General features: G+C 41.5%; 1 protein-coding gene across 1 annotated transcript in view; it reads right to left on the bottom strand.

Annotated features, from left to right (window-relative positions):
* The window catches only part of Dock2 (dedicator of cytokinesis 2), a 411,802-nt gene that overhangs the window by 211,431 nt on the left and 184,415 nt on the right, over positions 1-15,956 (bottom strand). The window contains exon 27 of the mRNA XM_052194849.1: positions 3,484-3,579. Within this exon, the coding sequence (XP_052050809.1) occupies positions 3,484-3,579 (96 nt within the window). The remainder of the gene's footprint in view (positions 1-3,483; positions 3,580-15,956) is intronic.

Genomic DNA, 15,956 nt, shown 5'->3' with positions numbered 1-15,956 from the left:
ATTTTATAGGCAGTGGGGAAACCATTGAGCAATGGAGAATAGGGGCATGTCCTGGCAAAGAATGTCAGACAGCAAGAGGAACCTGTATTAGAAAGTCCAGTCATTAAGGCAGAGCATCTAAGAACGGACCCATAAAGGAGGCAGGAGTGAATGAGAACCACTCCTCCATCACTTGCTGGATGATGATGCAGATGGACAGAGATTCATTGGAGCAGATAGGAAGGAAAATAACAATAGACACCACTTACTTAGCACTTTCTACAGTTCATACCCTGCTCTAAAGAACTGCTGCTCTCAAGGAAAGGTAGGGAGTTAAGAGCCTACTATATACAGAATGAGCCAAATGGATTGATGATCACCTTCAGATTCATTCCAAAGAAAAGGAATAAAGATTAGGAAGGTCATAAAATGCTTATCTAAGGTGCGCTCCGGGAGCCACACATGGGAGGCTTCTAACTCAGTAAGAAATGGTGGTACTTCAGCTCTGGAAGGATGGTAAGTAAGAAAAATGACAAACTGTTTGCAAGACTGTGCAGCCCAGGGAGGTAGGAGATCCTGGCACTGCAGGAATCTGTGGCCACCACCAAATCCTCATCTGTCTGTCTGTCTGTCCGCCCGTCCATCCGTCCATCCATCTATCTATCTATCTATCTATCTATCTATCTATCTATCTATCTATCTATCTATCTATCTATCTATCTATCTATCATCTATTTATCTATCTACTATCTGTGAATCTTTGCATGATGGAGGATGGAATCATAGACCTCACACATACCAGGCTCATTCCAAGCCCAGCCTTGCTTCTTTAAATGCATATGACACATAATAATTAAACAGGCTTAGAGAGTAAGTAAACATGTGTAGAAAGGAGTAGACAGAGCCAAATTCATGGAGGACTGGAACACTCAGGCTCCTTTTAGGGACCACAGTCTCACCAGCCACCATTAGAATATATGTGATAATTTGGGCTCTGTATCCATGAGGCAGGCTGTCTTTAGATAATCTCAAACATGGTTCTTACCACACTACAGTGAAGCAGAGATGCCAGTGTGCTTCTGGAAAGCTGAGTCTCATTGTTAGAGAATCATGCAATTTGTCAGTACTTAAATGTTAGGAAATTTTGCCTACAGTATATCTTAATTACAACTTTTCAATTCATATATTTTGATTATGCTTTTACCTCTTCCTATCCTTCCCAGACTCTCCCCACCTTCCAATTTCATGTGCTTTATCTCTCTTTCTTATAAAAGAAAGAAGATCAAAACATACATTCGTACAGACAGACAAATAAATATGCTAAAACAAAATGGAACTAAGCCATCCCCCAACCTCCCCCCACAAACTTACGGAGTTTGTTTTGTGTTGGAAAACAACTGGGCAATGTGCAGTGTGTAAATGAGAGACTGAAGCTCTTATCCCAAATGAGATGGCATCATCAAACTTCTACCCCCAAGGTTCAGGGACCTGAATATATGTGTGGGAGAGGAGGTGGAAAGACTGTAGAAGCCAGAGGTGGTAGAGGATTGCAAGGAAACAGTGTCCTCTGGATGAAACAGGACTGGTACTCATAGGAACTCACGAAGACTGTGGCAGCACAGGTTCAGGCCAGCCAAATCTCAGCATTGAAAGGGAGAAGTAGACACCAAGTCCCACCCCAATCCAAGTATTTGTAATTGATCACCTGCTAGGAAAGGGAAAAATCAGTTTTCTCCAGTGGAAAGTCACTGGATGTATCAACCACACTGCAAGGCTGGCCCCATACTCAAGAGTAGTTAGCCAACACAAAATGTACAGAATGATTTTTGTCTTAATCTCAAGGAAGTGAGAATTCTGTTAACTACTATGATCCTATCAAATACCAAGCAGTCAATCTGAGCACTGGTCTTTACATCCTTCTTCATCTATCCATTCATTCACGTCTTCATTTAGTATTTATTTGAACATCTACTATGTTGGGTGCTGTTAGGAACTCAAAAACACAGCAGGAATTTTTTTTAATCATTTCTCTGGACTCTCATTCTCACAATGAGAACAAGACAATAATCAAATAAAGCCCAGAGGAGACCTGCTGAGAAAGACAAAAAAAAACCCCAAAAAACCAAGAAACAAAAACATGTTATAGCTTTTGAAGCAGGTGGAGGGATCTCAGTGCTATAGACTGGCATCAGGACCAGGAAGCCTCTCTGATTAAGTGATTCCTGGACCAATATGATTACACTGAGAGAACTAGCCTTGCAGATACCAAATAGAATTCGGTTTATGTGTGGGAGGAGCACTTAAAGGAATGACCAGGGGACAAGAGTTTATATTTTCTCCTGCCTGAGATGAGAAACTGCCAGCAGGTTTGGGCAGGAGAGCAGCCTGGCTAGGGGTGGTCGTGGTCAGGAACTCAAAGGTTAGGCCCTTATTTAGGCAAGATGGGGAGATATCACACTGTTGGAGGTTTGTTTGTTTGTTCATTTTGTTTGTTTTGGATGGAGGACATTCACCCATGGAACAGCAATCTTCCCTGCTTCGGAATAGTGTTTAATGCAGAAAAAAAAATTACCCTCAAATTAGCACTGACCTGGGTACACCAGAATGCAGTAAAGAAAACGCTGACATGACCACCCCATGGTTCGGTTAAGGGGAAGGTTTTCGTTGTAGGTAAGAAAGAGAAAATATCTAGAGGCGTTTAGAAGAGTTCAAAGCAGAGAGAAAGAGAAGCCAAGATGACCAGATCAGGCTAGGGCTCTCTGCAAGAGGAGGAGGGAGGGTAGGTGTAGGGAGGAGGAAATCCTTGTCCTTATAAAGAATATCTGGGAGGAGGGAAGTCTGGTGAAGTGATCCCTGGGGAAGGGATGCTGGGGTGGGGGGATTGAAATGTAAAGCAAGTACTTGTGGGTGGAGCCTTAGGGCTCTGGAGGCCAACATGGACTTTGATTTGGATCCACCAAGGGAAGATGTCAGTGGAGCCCTGTGTCTCTTCTGCCAGAGGTAGGTGGGGGATGACACCTCTGGGCAGATAAGGAGCAGTTTCACAGTTCCTAACCACCAGAAATCCTCATATTGTCCTTGTGTCTGAATATATGGACTGCCTGGCGGGCTGCAGAAGAAGACCTAGCACTGTCAGGGTTCACACAATGAAGACACTTAGAAAATCAAGCCCTTAGAGCCCTGAACTAAGCAACACTTAAGTATGGCCAAGCAAAAGAGTAGACAGGGATCTGGACCATTCTACCTTATTCTCTTATAAAACCCCTCCCTCCTCTCTGTTTACTAGTGACACCCAACTCCTGTTGGTACATCTCTACTTTGATATACCACAAGCAGTACTTTATTTTGACAACTCGAGCTAGTGTTCATGTTTTCTTAACCCAATCCTTCATGCTACAAATGAAGCAATGACCAGTGCTGGCATTCAACCAAGGCCTCCAGGAAACACCACTCTGAAACTTGGAAGACTTTAAGGTTATTCGACAGGAAGAAGGGTTTACTCACAATCAAAGCGTGATCTCGGCCCATTGTGATGACTGTCCGGTTCACTGTGCGAAGCAGCTGGACCATGATCTCTTGGATGTGGTCGTAAGTGAAGGCCTACAATGCATTGGGAGACAACACTTAAAATTCTAATACAGGATCGGATCACTCTTCCAAAGACACAGATAGTAGTGACCAGATGTAGATCGTGGGCCCCACAAACTGTCTGGTTCCATCAAGCCATTACAGACATCAGTCTTTCTCTGGACATGTGTCCTCCACTCTCCATCCCTATGTCCTTCCAAGGCTCAAGGGTATGAGGGACAGGGAAGCTCTCTCCTGACATGGTTATTTCTACAATTCTTTTCCCTGACTCATCACTTCCTATAGCTTGCATCACATAAACAGGCCATTCCTGGTTACAGCACGAAATGGTTACAGTACTTACTAAACACCTGGTACTCAGCTAAGCACTTCACCCATTTTCTCATCAACATAAGCAACAGTATGATCACCACTATTCAAATGACCAGATAGAAGATGCTCAGAAAAGTGAAGTAACTTTTATCTGGGGGTTACCCAGCAAAGAAGTCAGAGGGAGGGATTGAATCTAGCAGTCTGCTTCTCAAACCTGCCTCTTTTTCACACTCTCAAGCAACAAGGACAGGATCTCGAGTTACTGCTGAGGCTTCATTAGTCTTGCCCATCTGTCAAGATGAATATAGTGTCTGTTTTCAATTGGGCAACTTCTAGCCCCTTCCGAGACATCTGATCTTTCCTCTTTTAGAATATCTTCAATACTACATATTCGTTACTCTTTTATCTTTTCTTCATTCCTTTTACAATTGCATCAAATTTATATAATGGCCTCCACTCAGCGTACTATTCCCCAGGGCTGCATTCCTTGCCTTACCAAAATAGATATTGAATGTACCCCTTTCCTCTAGACCTCCTGACCCTGGCTTCTTTTAAATGTCCACTCCTTTTTAGTCCAAAGAGCATCAATTAGATTGTTCAGGAAGTTTGGTATTTAAAGCATAAAACTGTGACATTCCTTCTCATTTTCTCTGAAAGTCCACACTGTGGAGACTGTCTAGGAGAGTGTTTTGTGATCAGGTGGACTTGACTTTGGGCCCCACCTCTCCTAATCTGAGCTGGGTGACCTTGGGCAAATTGTTTTTCCTCTCTGTGTTGTAGCTTCTGTATGTGTGAATGGGGCCAATGCCAAAACTGATTTGAGGAATCAATTAGGGACCAAGGTAAAGCTCTCCTGTCCCCAGAGTCCCGGAGTGTTCACCTACAACAAGAGCTGAGTGGTTCCTGCACCTCAACATCCTCCCTCCCCCCATTGCATCCATATCCCTGGCCAAGCTTACCAATTCCCTGCACGTACCAGAAAGTGAAGTCTGAGGCAAAGCATAATATAAACCCTGGCTGATATGGAAATGTCACCCAAAGAATGTATAGCTTATATGCAAATGGAAAACTTTCAAGATGATAAACCTGTGCTAAGCTGTAAAAGTGCAGCCACAAATCAGCCTCTCTTAATTGCTCCATGCCAGGCAAGAGGAGGCTAACCCAACAGAAGTGTCTTCCAGGCCCAGGCTAAACGGTGACTTGTAATTGAAATGACAAAATCAGTCTTCCCATTATGGCCCAGGCAAAGAAATTAATCCACCCAACCTAAACACATTGCAAATTGCAGTGATATTTTTTTCCTTTTAATAATCGTAGACTATGATATCTGGAAGGGACTCTAATTGTTCTTTCCTGCATAAGGCCAGTAAGAAGAGGAAGAGAGCTGACGGTGGATCAGTTGGGGGGAGGCCAACCCATCTTCTTGATTCACCCCAAGCCCTTAGTGTTTTGAAGTATGGAACAGTATTCCACAATGACTGGTTTGTCTTGTCACCTCTGGGGTAAGTTTTAGTAAGAGAAGCCAGACCTGGTGTTGAATCACCGTCTGGATCCAGCTGTCAGAGTGGTGTGCTCTTTGTTCTTTCTTTTAATCTGTCTGTTGAAACTAACTGAGAAATCCTCCTGCGATGTGACAGTGTTCCATGCTGCTCTTTCATTCATGTAAACACCCCCTTTAAAGGGGGGAATCCTCTCAGGTCAGAGCAGGCAGGAAGTCAACAGCACCTAGTCCGGTATTTTGTAAGACTGCTTTGTTTTCCTTGGTTTCTAAGGTAAGTTATATTTATGGTGAATGTGCAAGAAAATAAAAAAAAAAAGCACATACACACCCCCCAAAAACTTGAAAAGAGAGTAAAATAAGGATGACATCACATTTTAATAGAACATTTCTGATAAAAATCAACTGAAGGGCCTCCTCTCTTGGGAAATGCAGTTTTGACAGACTGTCCCACAGTTGATTAGACATCAAAAGTTTATATCTCTGCAGAGCTAGAGAATTCCACAGGGTTGAGAGGTCGCTGTATGAAAGATAGTATTTGGTATTGGTTCATTGCTTTGGAAAAGGATCTGGCTTTATTACTCTGTTCTGACCCCACCTGTCTAGACCTGCTGGCAATGTTCTGTCTCTTCTCTCACAAAAGATCAGTGCTTATATTTTTTCCCTAAAGATTTATTTTATGTCTGTCTGTGTGGATGTGTGCGCTGGTGCCCTGGAAGGCAGAAGAGGGTGCCAGATCCCCTGGAGCTGTACTAATAGGTGGTCATTAATCACCCTAGTCAGTAGGGATGCTGGGAACTGAACCCTAGTTCTCTGAGTAAGCAGGGAGTGCTCTTAACCACTGGGTCATCTCGCCAGGCACCAAGGTTTATACACTTTTAGGCAGCTCATTTGTTATCAGTGAAGTAAAACCTTGACACATGTCAGGTTATAATTGGATAACCTGATTTTTTTTAATGCGTTGAGAATTCTATCTTGACACAAGAGATGTTGAACATTTACAGTAGGTAGCTATATAGAATATTGTCAGTTTTTATGAAAATTATAAACATAAGTGGTTTTTAGACTTTCCAAAAAGTTCATTTAAAACAAGACAACAAAATCCTGGTTCTCTCCTTCACCACAGAATCTTTAATCCTCCAGTTGCTGGAGTTGTGACTCTGGGATTTATGAGCATGTCATCAATGGCAGGTTTACACCATTCCATTTCAAAACAGTTTATTCCACCCACTTTGTGGCTACATAAACTGAGGACGTGACTGCTCCAGTGTACTGTTGAGGGGAAGGATTTTACTGTAGGTATGAGGGAGAGCACAGCCAGAGACATCTGGAAGTCCAGAGTAGGGAGAAATAGAAGTGAACTGAACATGGCCAGCAAACTGGGGATGGGAGAGAGTGAAAGGAAGACAAAGAGAAATGGGATGGGAGGGGGAGGGAACTAAGCAGTAGGGACCAAGACAGCACATGGCCAAAACTGGCCAAAACGGCAGGGTTGTCAGGGACAGAAAGCTGGGAGAAGGGAAGTCGGTGAGCTGGAGAAGTTTGTGGTAGGGAGCAGGGTGGGAAGTTCTGAGAAGTCTATGCTAGCATGGACTCTGAAGCAGGTATTTGGGATGCTGAGAGAAGCAAGGAAGGCAGCATGGGCTTGGTATGCTGACAGGCTCCGTTTGTCCGGAGGCTCTCCTGAACCTGACAGTGGCGTTCCATGTTCAGTGTACCGAAAGCTTGAAAGTTTACTGCTTCACTCTTCCTCATCAGGCCCACGTCTCCTCCCATTTCTACTTTTGACCATGAGAGTATGATTATGGTTTAATCAATATTTAATATTTAAATGGTTTGAACACCTAAATATCAGTTCATCTGAGCTGTAAGCCATGATAAATTCTCATTTCTTCATGTGTATATGACATATGTGTTTATATATGTCTATCTGTATATAAATGCATATATGTGTGTACATATATATGTGCATACATGTGTATCTATGTGTTTGTGATGTATGTATGCACATATGCATGTATGCATTGGTATGTGCATGCACATATGTGCTTAGTCTTTATAGTGGCCAGAGGTTTCCTCAACCACTTTCTACTTTATTATTTTTCTACTTTGTTATTTGAGACACTGAATATTCTCTCACTGAATATAAATGTTTTCCACTGAAACCAAAGTGCTTCTGGGATTTTCTGTCTTTCCCTATCCCACCTTCAAAGGCTGGAGTTAGAGACAAGATTAAAGACAAAGATATATACACACATACAGATAGATGATAGATAGATAGATAGATAGATAGATAGATAGATAGATAGATAGATAGAGTTATAGGTGTGTGTGTCATTAAATCTAAATGTTGGTGGGGGAGGCAGAGAAGGAGAGGGAGAGAGAGGAAAAGGCGAGGGAGAGAAGCGGGGGAGGAAGAGAAAGAATAAACACCTCTTTTGCCCTGGAACACAGTTGTAATATGGCTGCCAGCATTTTCTTTAACCTCTCCAATTTCACTCTTATCTTGGAGAATCATAAACATTTACCTGGAAAGAAAATACTTAACTTTGAAGAGATAGTAATATCACCCAGCACAGACTCACACCCTTGCTCCTGTTAGCCACTAGAGATATTTTTTCATGAATTTGAGGTTTGATTCGGTTGTCTATCTTTCTTCCTCCTATTTGAATTAGATCCTATCTTAGATGAGTTTGCTGCACCGACACCTGACTTGAAAAAGCAAGCTTCAGTAGCAGAAGGAGTGCAGTGGTGCCCAGGGCCAAAGCAGGCAATATTGTTACATCCTGTCATTTCTGCCTCTAACACAACACAGGATGACAGCCCATTTTCTGGATAACATTTGGGCAATACCTTCCTGAAAACTGTGACGGAATTAGCTTTTCTCTGGGAAGAGAAATCTAGAGTCAGGAACAAGGGATGTGGACAAAGTGGGAAAAAAAACGATATGGGTTCTAATATATTGTTGTTGTCAGGTAACCTGGTTTGAGGTCTCACTGTGTAGCAAGGGCTATACTTGTAGATCTGGCAACTTGTTAAATGTCTTACTTTACTTAAGATAAGGCTCTCTACTCTGGCCCCAGGTGTCAAGCACCAGGATAAGTAGCTAATTCAATGATGATCTGAGAATAATCCTCTCGGGTACAAGCTCTGTTCTAGCTGGTTCAAGCTCTTTGAATGATTCAGAGTGTGACGACACTATTTTCAGTCCTCCAGGACTCTATTGCAGCTGTCTTTAATAGTGTGAGCAGTGCTGTGCAAAGACCGCATCTCACTGCAGACACTACAGAGATGCCACTAGGCATGCTCTCTCCTTGGTTGTCTCTGACCTAAATGATCTTGGCTCTCTGGGCTTCTGTTTCTTCGTCTCTGTTAGATACAATGCCAGCACACTGCCAGACTGTGCTGAGAAACTCTTACTAGTTCTAACCCTGATAGATAAGGCTTTCTGAGGTTTTATTTCATTGCATATTCTTCTAAGTACTTTGCGGATGTCAACTAAACCTACCACCCCTAAATGTAGGGCTTTTGCACCCCGGGATGTGGGTACCCACTTTCCTATGAGCTGGGAAATCCTGCAGGCACCTATGAAATGAAAGAAATGCTTCTGTATTCCAGATGTTCGGGTGAGAAAAATTAGACTTTGGATTTAGTTACACATTAGAGAAATGTTAATCTGAGTCCCAGTCTTAGCCTTCCCAATTCTAGTGCAGGCTTTGCCTGATCCCAGTCCAGGTTTACCCCCTCCAGTCCAGGCCTGCTTGATTCTAGTGCAGGATGGAAGCTGACCACTCCCCCCTCCCTAGGAATGTGTCTGTGAAGGGAAAGAACCTTCATAGAAACGAAGTCACTCTTCAAATCTATCTGAAGCACATTCCTAAGATACACATTTGTGTGCAAAACTGTTTGTGAACCATCTCCCTGATCATTATGTCCTTAGGGATCAAGTTGCATAACAGGTCCCAAGCCAGAAATCCTCTTTGATGCATGGTATCTAGCCCACACAATGGAATAGAAGGTAGAGACAGCTTGACTTGGAAAGAAACTCTGTAAAGACTGCAACCCACTGCCATATATATTTATCACTTTTAACCAAAAATTCTGGGAAAGTGCATGAAATTGTTAACACTGATGTCTGAGAAGGAGAAAGAGGGAAATATATGATATTAAAGGGGGAAAATGTATTGCTGTGGCTCATTGAAAAGTTTCACAATAATTAACCACTAGAAGAAAGAGAATTCTTTCTCAGTGATAGGGTAACAAAGAGCAGCCTGTACTGCTAGAAAAAAATGAACTCACAAGAGACAGAATGGATCCATCTCAGAGACTGCAGGGCTCTGTGGCAGCCCTCAGACTTCCCTTCAGGGCGGTGAAGTGTTGGGCGAGCCCTCCCTGACCATACCTGCTCTGAGACCTCCCACCCACCCGTGGCTGAGTTACAGCCGTAGCCCTGGTCCCACACACGGGTGGCTATTGTTAACATCTCTCGTCTGACAGGGGAACAAAGTGGAATGAAGTAACACGAGTTACCTTTCTTTTTTTTCTAAATGGCAGAACTCTGAAATGTTTTATTCCATTTACAAATTGCTTCTAACTTCCATTCCTGACAGAATAAAACAAAAAAACCTGCTTAAATCAACCGGGGTGGGGGAGAACACGACAATACCATCACTTTCAGCAACCATGAAAATTGCACTGTGCTTAGAGCAAAGAAACTGGTTTTATGCAGATCCCGTGCATTGTTTTTTGTTTTGTTTTGTTTTTGGGGGGGGGGGTTGAGAGCTTTTATTAAAAGCACACTGGAATCTCCAAGCTGCAGCCTAAAGAAAAAAATTAAAAATAAAATAAAATAAATCAAACCTTCCTTAAATGTATAATTCCAACATCTTAATGCTGATGAATGAATCCTGGAGGAAACCACCTATATACGGATGCACATCTTCGCATGTCTGACACGCTCTAATTTGTGCCCTGTTCTTCAAAATAAGAGTCATTTCTGGATGGCTGAATAAACGGATATGAGTAAAGACTAAAGCTAACACTTGTTAAATTCCGACTGCATTACAGGCAATAAGCTGTGGGTTCCATACTTATCTCAGCGCATCTTGACAGACACGCTGGAGCTAAGTACTATCCTATTTTAAAGTGTCAAATAGGACCCACTCTAGTCATTATCATTCAGGTTATACTGAGCATTTGCTATACACCAGACATTGTAGGTCCTTCACATGCACACTCTCTCTGAGTACTGAGAACAAGACTGCGTATCTGCTGACTGACTTTCACGGTGCAGGTGAAGAAAGAGAGAGATGCACATGGCTGGTGCACATACAGAGCTGTGGGTGACAGAGCAGCAGCAGAATCCATGCCTTTCTGGTTGCAAGTTTCTTCTGCTTCTGGTGCTACTAAACTATAACAATGTTTCACAGTTTATAATAGCCAAATGAACGAGCAAAGACTATGCTCCCAAACTGAAAAACTTATTGCAGCTGGGTATGGTGGTGTACACCTTTTATCCCAGGACTTGGAGGCAAAGGCAGGCAGGTCTCTGAGGGTTTAAAGCCATCCTGGTCTACATAGTCAGTTCCAGGATAGACCAGGGTGTATAGTGAGGCCATGTATAAAAGGAGGAGGAAGAGAAAGAGAAGGAGGAGAATGGTTGTCACCATCATCTTTTTAAAATTAGTGGCTTACACACAATAAGGAATGACAAGTATGACATGACCATGGGACTTACAACTCCAAACTGCTCTACCCTGAAAACAGGGTTATCAGTGTGAGCTTAACAAATCTGAGGATCTGCTTCTTGCTTTTTGGAGTTCCTTGGGCAAAGGAACTGGCTTAGACACACTTACTTTTGAAAACTTATTTCGCATGTATCAAGGCTACTGAAAAGAAATCCCCTCTAGTGCAAAGATGATCAATACAATCACATAAGAACTGACTCATAATTGAGTCTTAGCTAATGTCTTGTTCGTCTTTAAACAGTTACTTAAGCAATTGTTAGTTTTAATTATTAGTGTCAATTATTTGTTTCACATTTTGGCGCTAATTCACCATCTATGTCTAAATATTCTATGCTTCTTTATTTAAATTGTTCTCAAATATAAACTCTCAAAGCTTAAATGCAAACTGGATCAAAAGAGCCAATGGCCCTGCAGCCATGGGCTCCTCTGAGCTTTCTACCATAAAATAAAAAATGGGTCTCTGTAGGTTACTTGTAATAGTTCCAGAAACTTAGCAGAAATTGCATACTCATCCCTCATCAATATTCTTGCATGGGCTACTGAAAATGTCAAGACTCATTGGAAAGAGAACACAAGGAACAAGGAAACCCATTTAACTTTGCTAGTCAGGAAATTCAGAAGGGTGCTTATGTTGCCTTGATTTTTATTAATGCGTAAGCAAATTAATTAATCTTTAATGCATGCTGCTTGTTTGGTAGATGATATATTTGAAAACGTATGCATCCATGGGATCAGGATAACAAAAGGACTTCATGATGTTGAAGACCTTTGAAATGCCTCATCCAGAAAGCTATCAAAGATGGGCTGCCACGGCTCCACTTGCCATTTCCCAGTGGGTCTCCTGTCTCCCTTCAAAGCACCATCTTCCTTCTTTCTCCCCTTCACTGACTACTGAATCTCATCTCCACTCAGCTTCTCTTTTTGCCCCTTTTATCATTGTCTTTTGTCTCCACCCCTTCACACTTTTAGTCATACTGTAGTATCTGTGGGCATGAGCAATATCCCCCAATGTTCCAAACAGTTAGCTCTGATACCCGAGTTTCCATAGAGAGTATTGCACTCTTCACCCAAAGCTAACTCTCCTGTTCCAATGTAAGCACCTCTGAGGAGCAGGTTATAATCTCCCCCGCCCCCACCCACTCCTGCACACTCCTGAGCAAGCATCATCAGAAAATTCTTTTAAGAATATGAATTGGGTCTATGTCACTATTTTAGGTTCAACACCTAGCATGGGTAGCTTATGCATAATGAGTAATTGCTTGGAATTTTATCAAGGATATACAGATCATTTTTAATTAGGAGATCTACTAGGAGAAAAATAGTTATCGTTGAGAGATGTGGAGTGATTCTTTGAATGAGAGGATGGAATCAGAGTGAAGAATCTGGAAGCTTCTGGGTATAGACTTTTTTTTTTTTTTTTTTTTTTTTTTTTGGCTGCTCTTGACCGTACACAAAAGACTGAGGGAGAAACAGAGGAGTCTAAAATCAACACCATCTTCTCTCTGTCCTACAGTGAAAATACCCCTAATCATCCCAACATCCTTCAGGGACAGAACATAGGTATCAGCAACTCGTTCAGCAATGGCTGATAAGAGTTTCCACAGCAGGAACTCCGCAAATTAAAACCGTATGGGTCTCACATTTTACAACAGGCTCTTCCTACACATTTCTTCCAAGTTTGGCAGACAAGACTCCAAGTCGAGAGTCAGGGGACATCTCTATACCCAGGCAGAACTCAGTCCTCTCACTAACTAATCCAGTTAGGGATCGATTATGCCAGCGACTGTAGAGAAATTGCCAGCAACAGAGGCTTTAGAATCTGTGCCCTGAACTATTTTTCTTTTGCCAGGACAAGACTGAAGAAGGATGCCAATCTCAAGTGCGTAAGAAGTGGCCAGAAAAGGCCAATAAAGCTGAAGAACGGATGTTTTTCCTCTGCCCTTACACAAACACATCGCCATTGTTCTTTCTGTTCAGAATGGATGTAATTAAAGCCTTCCCCAGAAAGCCATGGCTATAAAGAACACCCTGTGCTACTGTGATCCTGTCCGTGGTGCTGAAAAAGCAAGCCTTGCAAACAAAAGGCTTCTCTCCTTGTTTACAGAGGTGCACTGTCTCTATTTCTCCTGGGACCCAAAAGAGAATTTTTTCATTTTAATATTGGTAATTTTTCTCCCCCTCCAGATTTTGAATTTTTAAAATCATAGATCAAGTCTTATCTTATTACTAATATTATTATCCTCACCCAGCTCCTTCTGCAACATTTAGGATGCTATGCACCACTCTCACTACTGCTTCATTGTTATATGATCAATTTATATACCTATGGTTAATTAGAGAATGTGATATATGTGGTTTTATTTTTCCTGATGTATTGAAAAAATTCTAACTCTATTCTGGGGCCCTTTTTATGTAAAAAGAAGTTAGCTTCTTCATTTCTAAGTATGTTTTCAGTGTCACTTCTTTTAAACAAGTTTTTTTGAGTTTTTTAATAGCAATAATTTTTCACAGAATGTATTTTGATCATGTTTTCTTCTATCCAAACACATCCTATATCCTCCCCACCTCCCTACCCACCCAAACTTATGTTCTGTCTCTCTGTCTTTGAAAAAGAAACACAACACAAATACAAAAGCACACAAACAAAAAAATCCAATAGATATACAAATAACTCCTCCCAAACCAACAAAAATGAAAACCAAAATATATAAGCAGAGGTTGTGGCAGAATCCACAGAACCTCCATATATTCAAGACAACACCCCTCCATGTAGTGTGAGGCTTGAATCCTCCCATGACCTGCTCAGGCGGGCAGGAAAGTGTTTCTTCTGAATGCTCAATCAGCGGCAGGTCATCCTAGTTAATGACTATAATTAATTTCTTTCTGAACCAAACCTGCATGTTCATTCCTGGAAGAGCATTAAGGGTTTCTTGCAGAGGACTGTGTAATATTTGGAAGCAGTCATCCGCTTTCCGCATTCTGAGATCTTGGGTCTTGGGATCCTTTCAAAGCTACCATGATACCAAACAGATGTTCCTCCCCATCCCCATTAAAGTGAGATGGTCAGGACCTCAAGAAACATCCCCCAAGTCCTACCACTTTAGACAACCACATTGCTGATACAGGGTGACCTCTCAAAGCAAGGCATTGTTTTTCTCTGTCTGAGTCAGCATTGGACACAGTGTGGAAGTGTAGACAGAAACACCAGCCCATCCACTATCAGAATTGATGCAGAAAGCTCCCAAAAACATGCTTCAGTCTCACTCCCTGATATTTATTAGTAATTATCAGATAAAATACATAAATACATGATAATCACTCGTCAGTGATGGCGGATAGTGACAGGCTGGTGGAAGAATGAATGGATAAATGAAAGAGAATTGCTCAAGTCTACTTGATATCTTAGCAATTTAGAGCTTGATGCAAAAGACATAGGTTAAGATTAAAGATGTTAGGAACCTTTTTTCAGGTGTGTGCCACCTCATTATCAACTTCAACCATGTAAGTATGAGGATGGGGCACTGGACCTTGTCTTCCAGGACAGATTTCAAGTATATAAATAATTGGAATTGGGGTGTTATTTAGGAATATTATAATTATTCTCCTCTGACCTTTACTGGATCGTGTAATTCTTGTACCCAGATATGAAGGCACCCTATTTTTTCCCTAAGAACTAGCTCTAGCCACAAAAAAAAATATTTTACTTCTGCAGAGATTGGCTTTTCCGACTCTTGTCTTTAGAGACATAAACAGTATCAGCCTTGCCAGCATTCCTACATCTCCTGTCCCCTGGAGGGGAAATGTGTGGTATAAACTGTAATATCAAGCAAAGTCAGCCATCTCTTTACCTATTCAGATTACATCTCTGAATTATGCAGGGTATTCTTTTTTAAAAGCATCTATCATTTACTGTACAAGCATTACCAGCACTGAAAATGGAGTCATACATATGAGAGCTCTGGAGTCACAGCTTCTCGGTCTTCTGTGATGTGCTCGGGTACTTACGTATGCAGACTCTCTGTGCAGCATGCAGACATTTGTATTCTGCTTTTCCAGTTAATATGCCAGAAGTGTTTTTATGAACACACTGGATAGATAAGGGACTGCTCTGCCTTTATTTGTTCCTGATGAGATGTAGGAGAGAAAGCTTAGATCTAGACAGATTAAATTCTGTCTCTTCCACAAAATCTCCCTGTAGCCAGAGACTAACTACTTAAGCCTCCATTTTGTTCATCAGTAACACTTAACTATAGGATTGTGCTACAGCCTCTTTGTTATATTTTTGTATATAAATTTCTTGATATCATATTTAGCTCATGAATGACTCATGCATGGCTAATTAATATTTTAACACATGGCTCTATCATGGAGTATAACATAAAACATGTATGAATAATTAAGTGAAAGATTGCGTTAAGCTCAACATTTGAGGACCATCCCAGAACATTGAGTGCTTACTCTCACTCACCTGAAGTCATCAACATTTAGGTGAAAACATTTGAAAATGAGCAACATCCCTCTATGACCTCTGGTAGATGTGTTTGAGTGAACTGCCTCCAATCAGAGTCTATTGGACATAAATCTAGGAATAGAACCCACATGTCCGAAAAACTGCTGGCAATCCCATAACGCCTAACCCATATCTGGATACCAGAACCATAACCAAGACTATTGTAGACTGTTGTATAGACATTGTTATCTAATTAATCAAATGCATTGATTTGTTTTATAGAAATTTTTTGAAGCTAAAAGTATATCATTTATTCCATTTTCCTTCTTCAACACTTCCCATGCAACCCCCTTGCTCTTACTCAAACCCAGGTTTTTTTTCT

The sequence above is a fragment of the Apodemus sylvaticus genome, chromosome 10, assembly GCF_947179515.1.
Source record: "Apodemus sylvaticus chromosome 10, mApoSyl1.1, whole genome shotgun sequence".
NCBI lineage: Eukaryota > Metazoa > Chordata > Mammalia > Rodentia > Muridae > Apodemus > Apodemus sylvaticus.
Note: the sequence above shows the minus strand (reverse complement) of the source record. Positions and strands in the feature narration are given on the sequence as shown.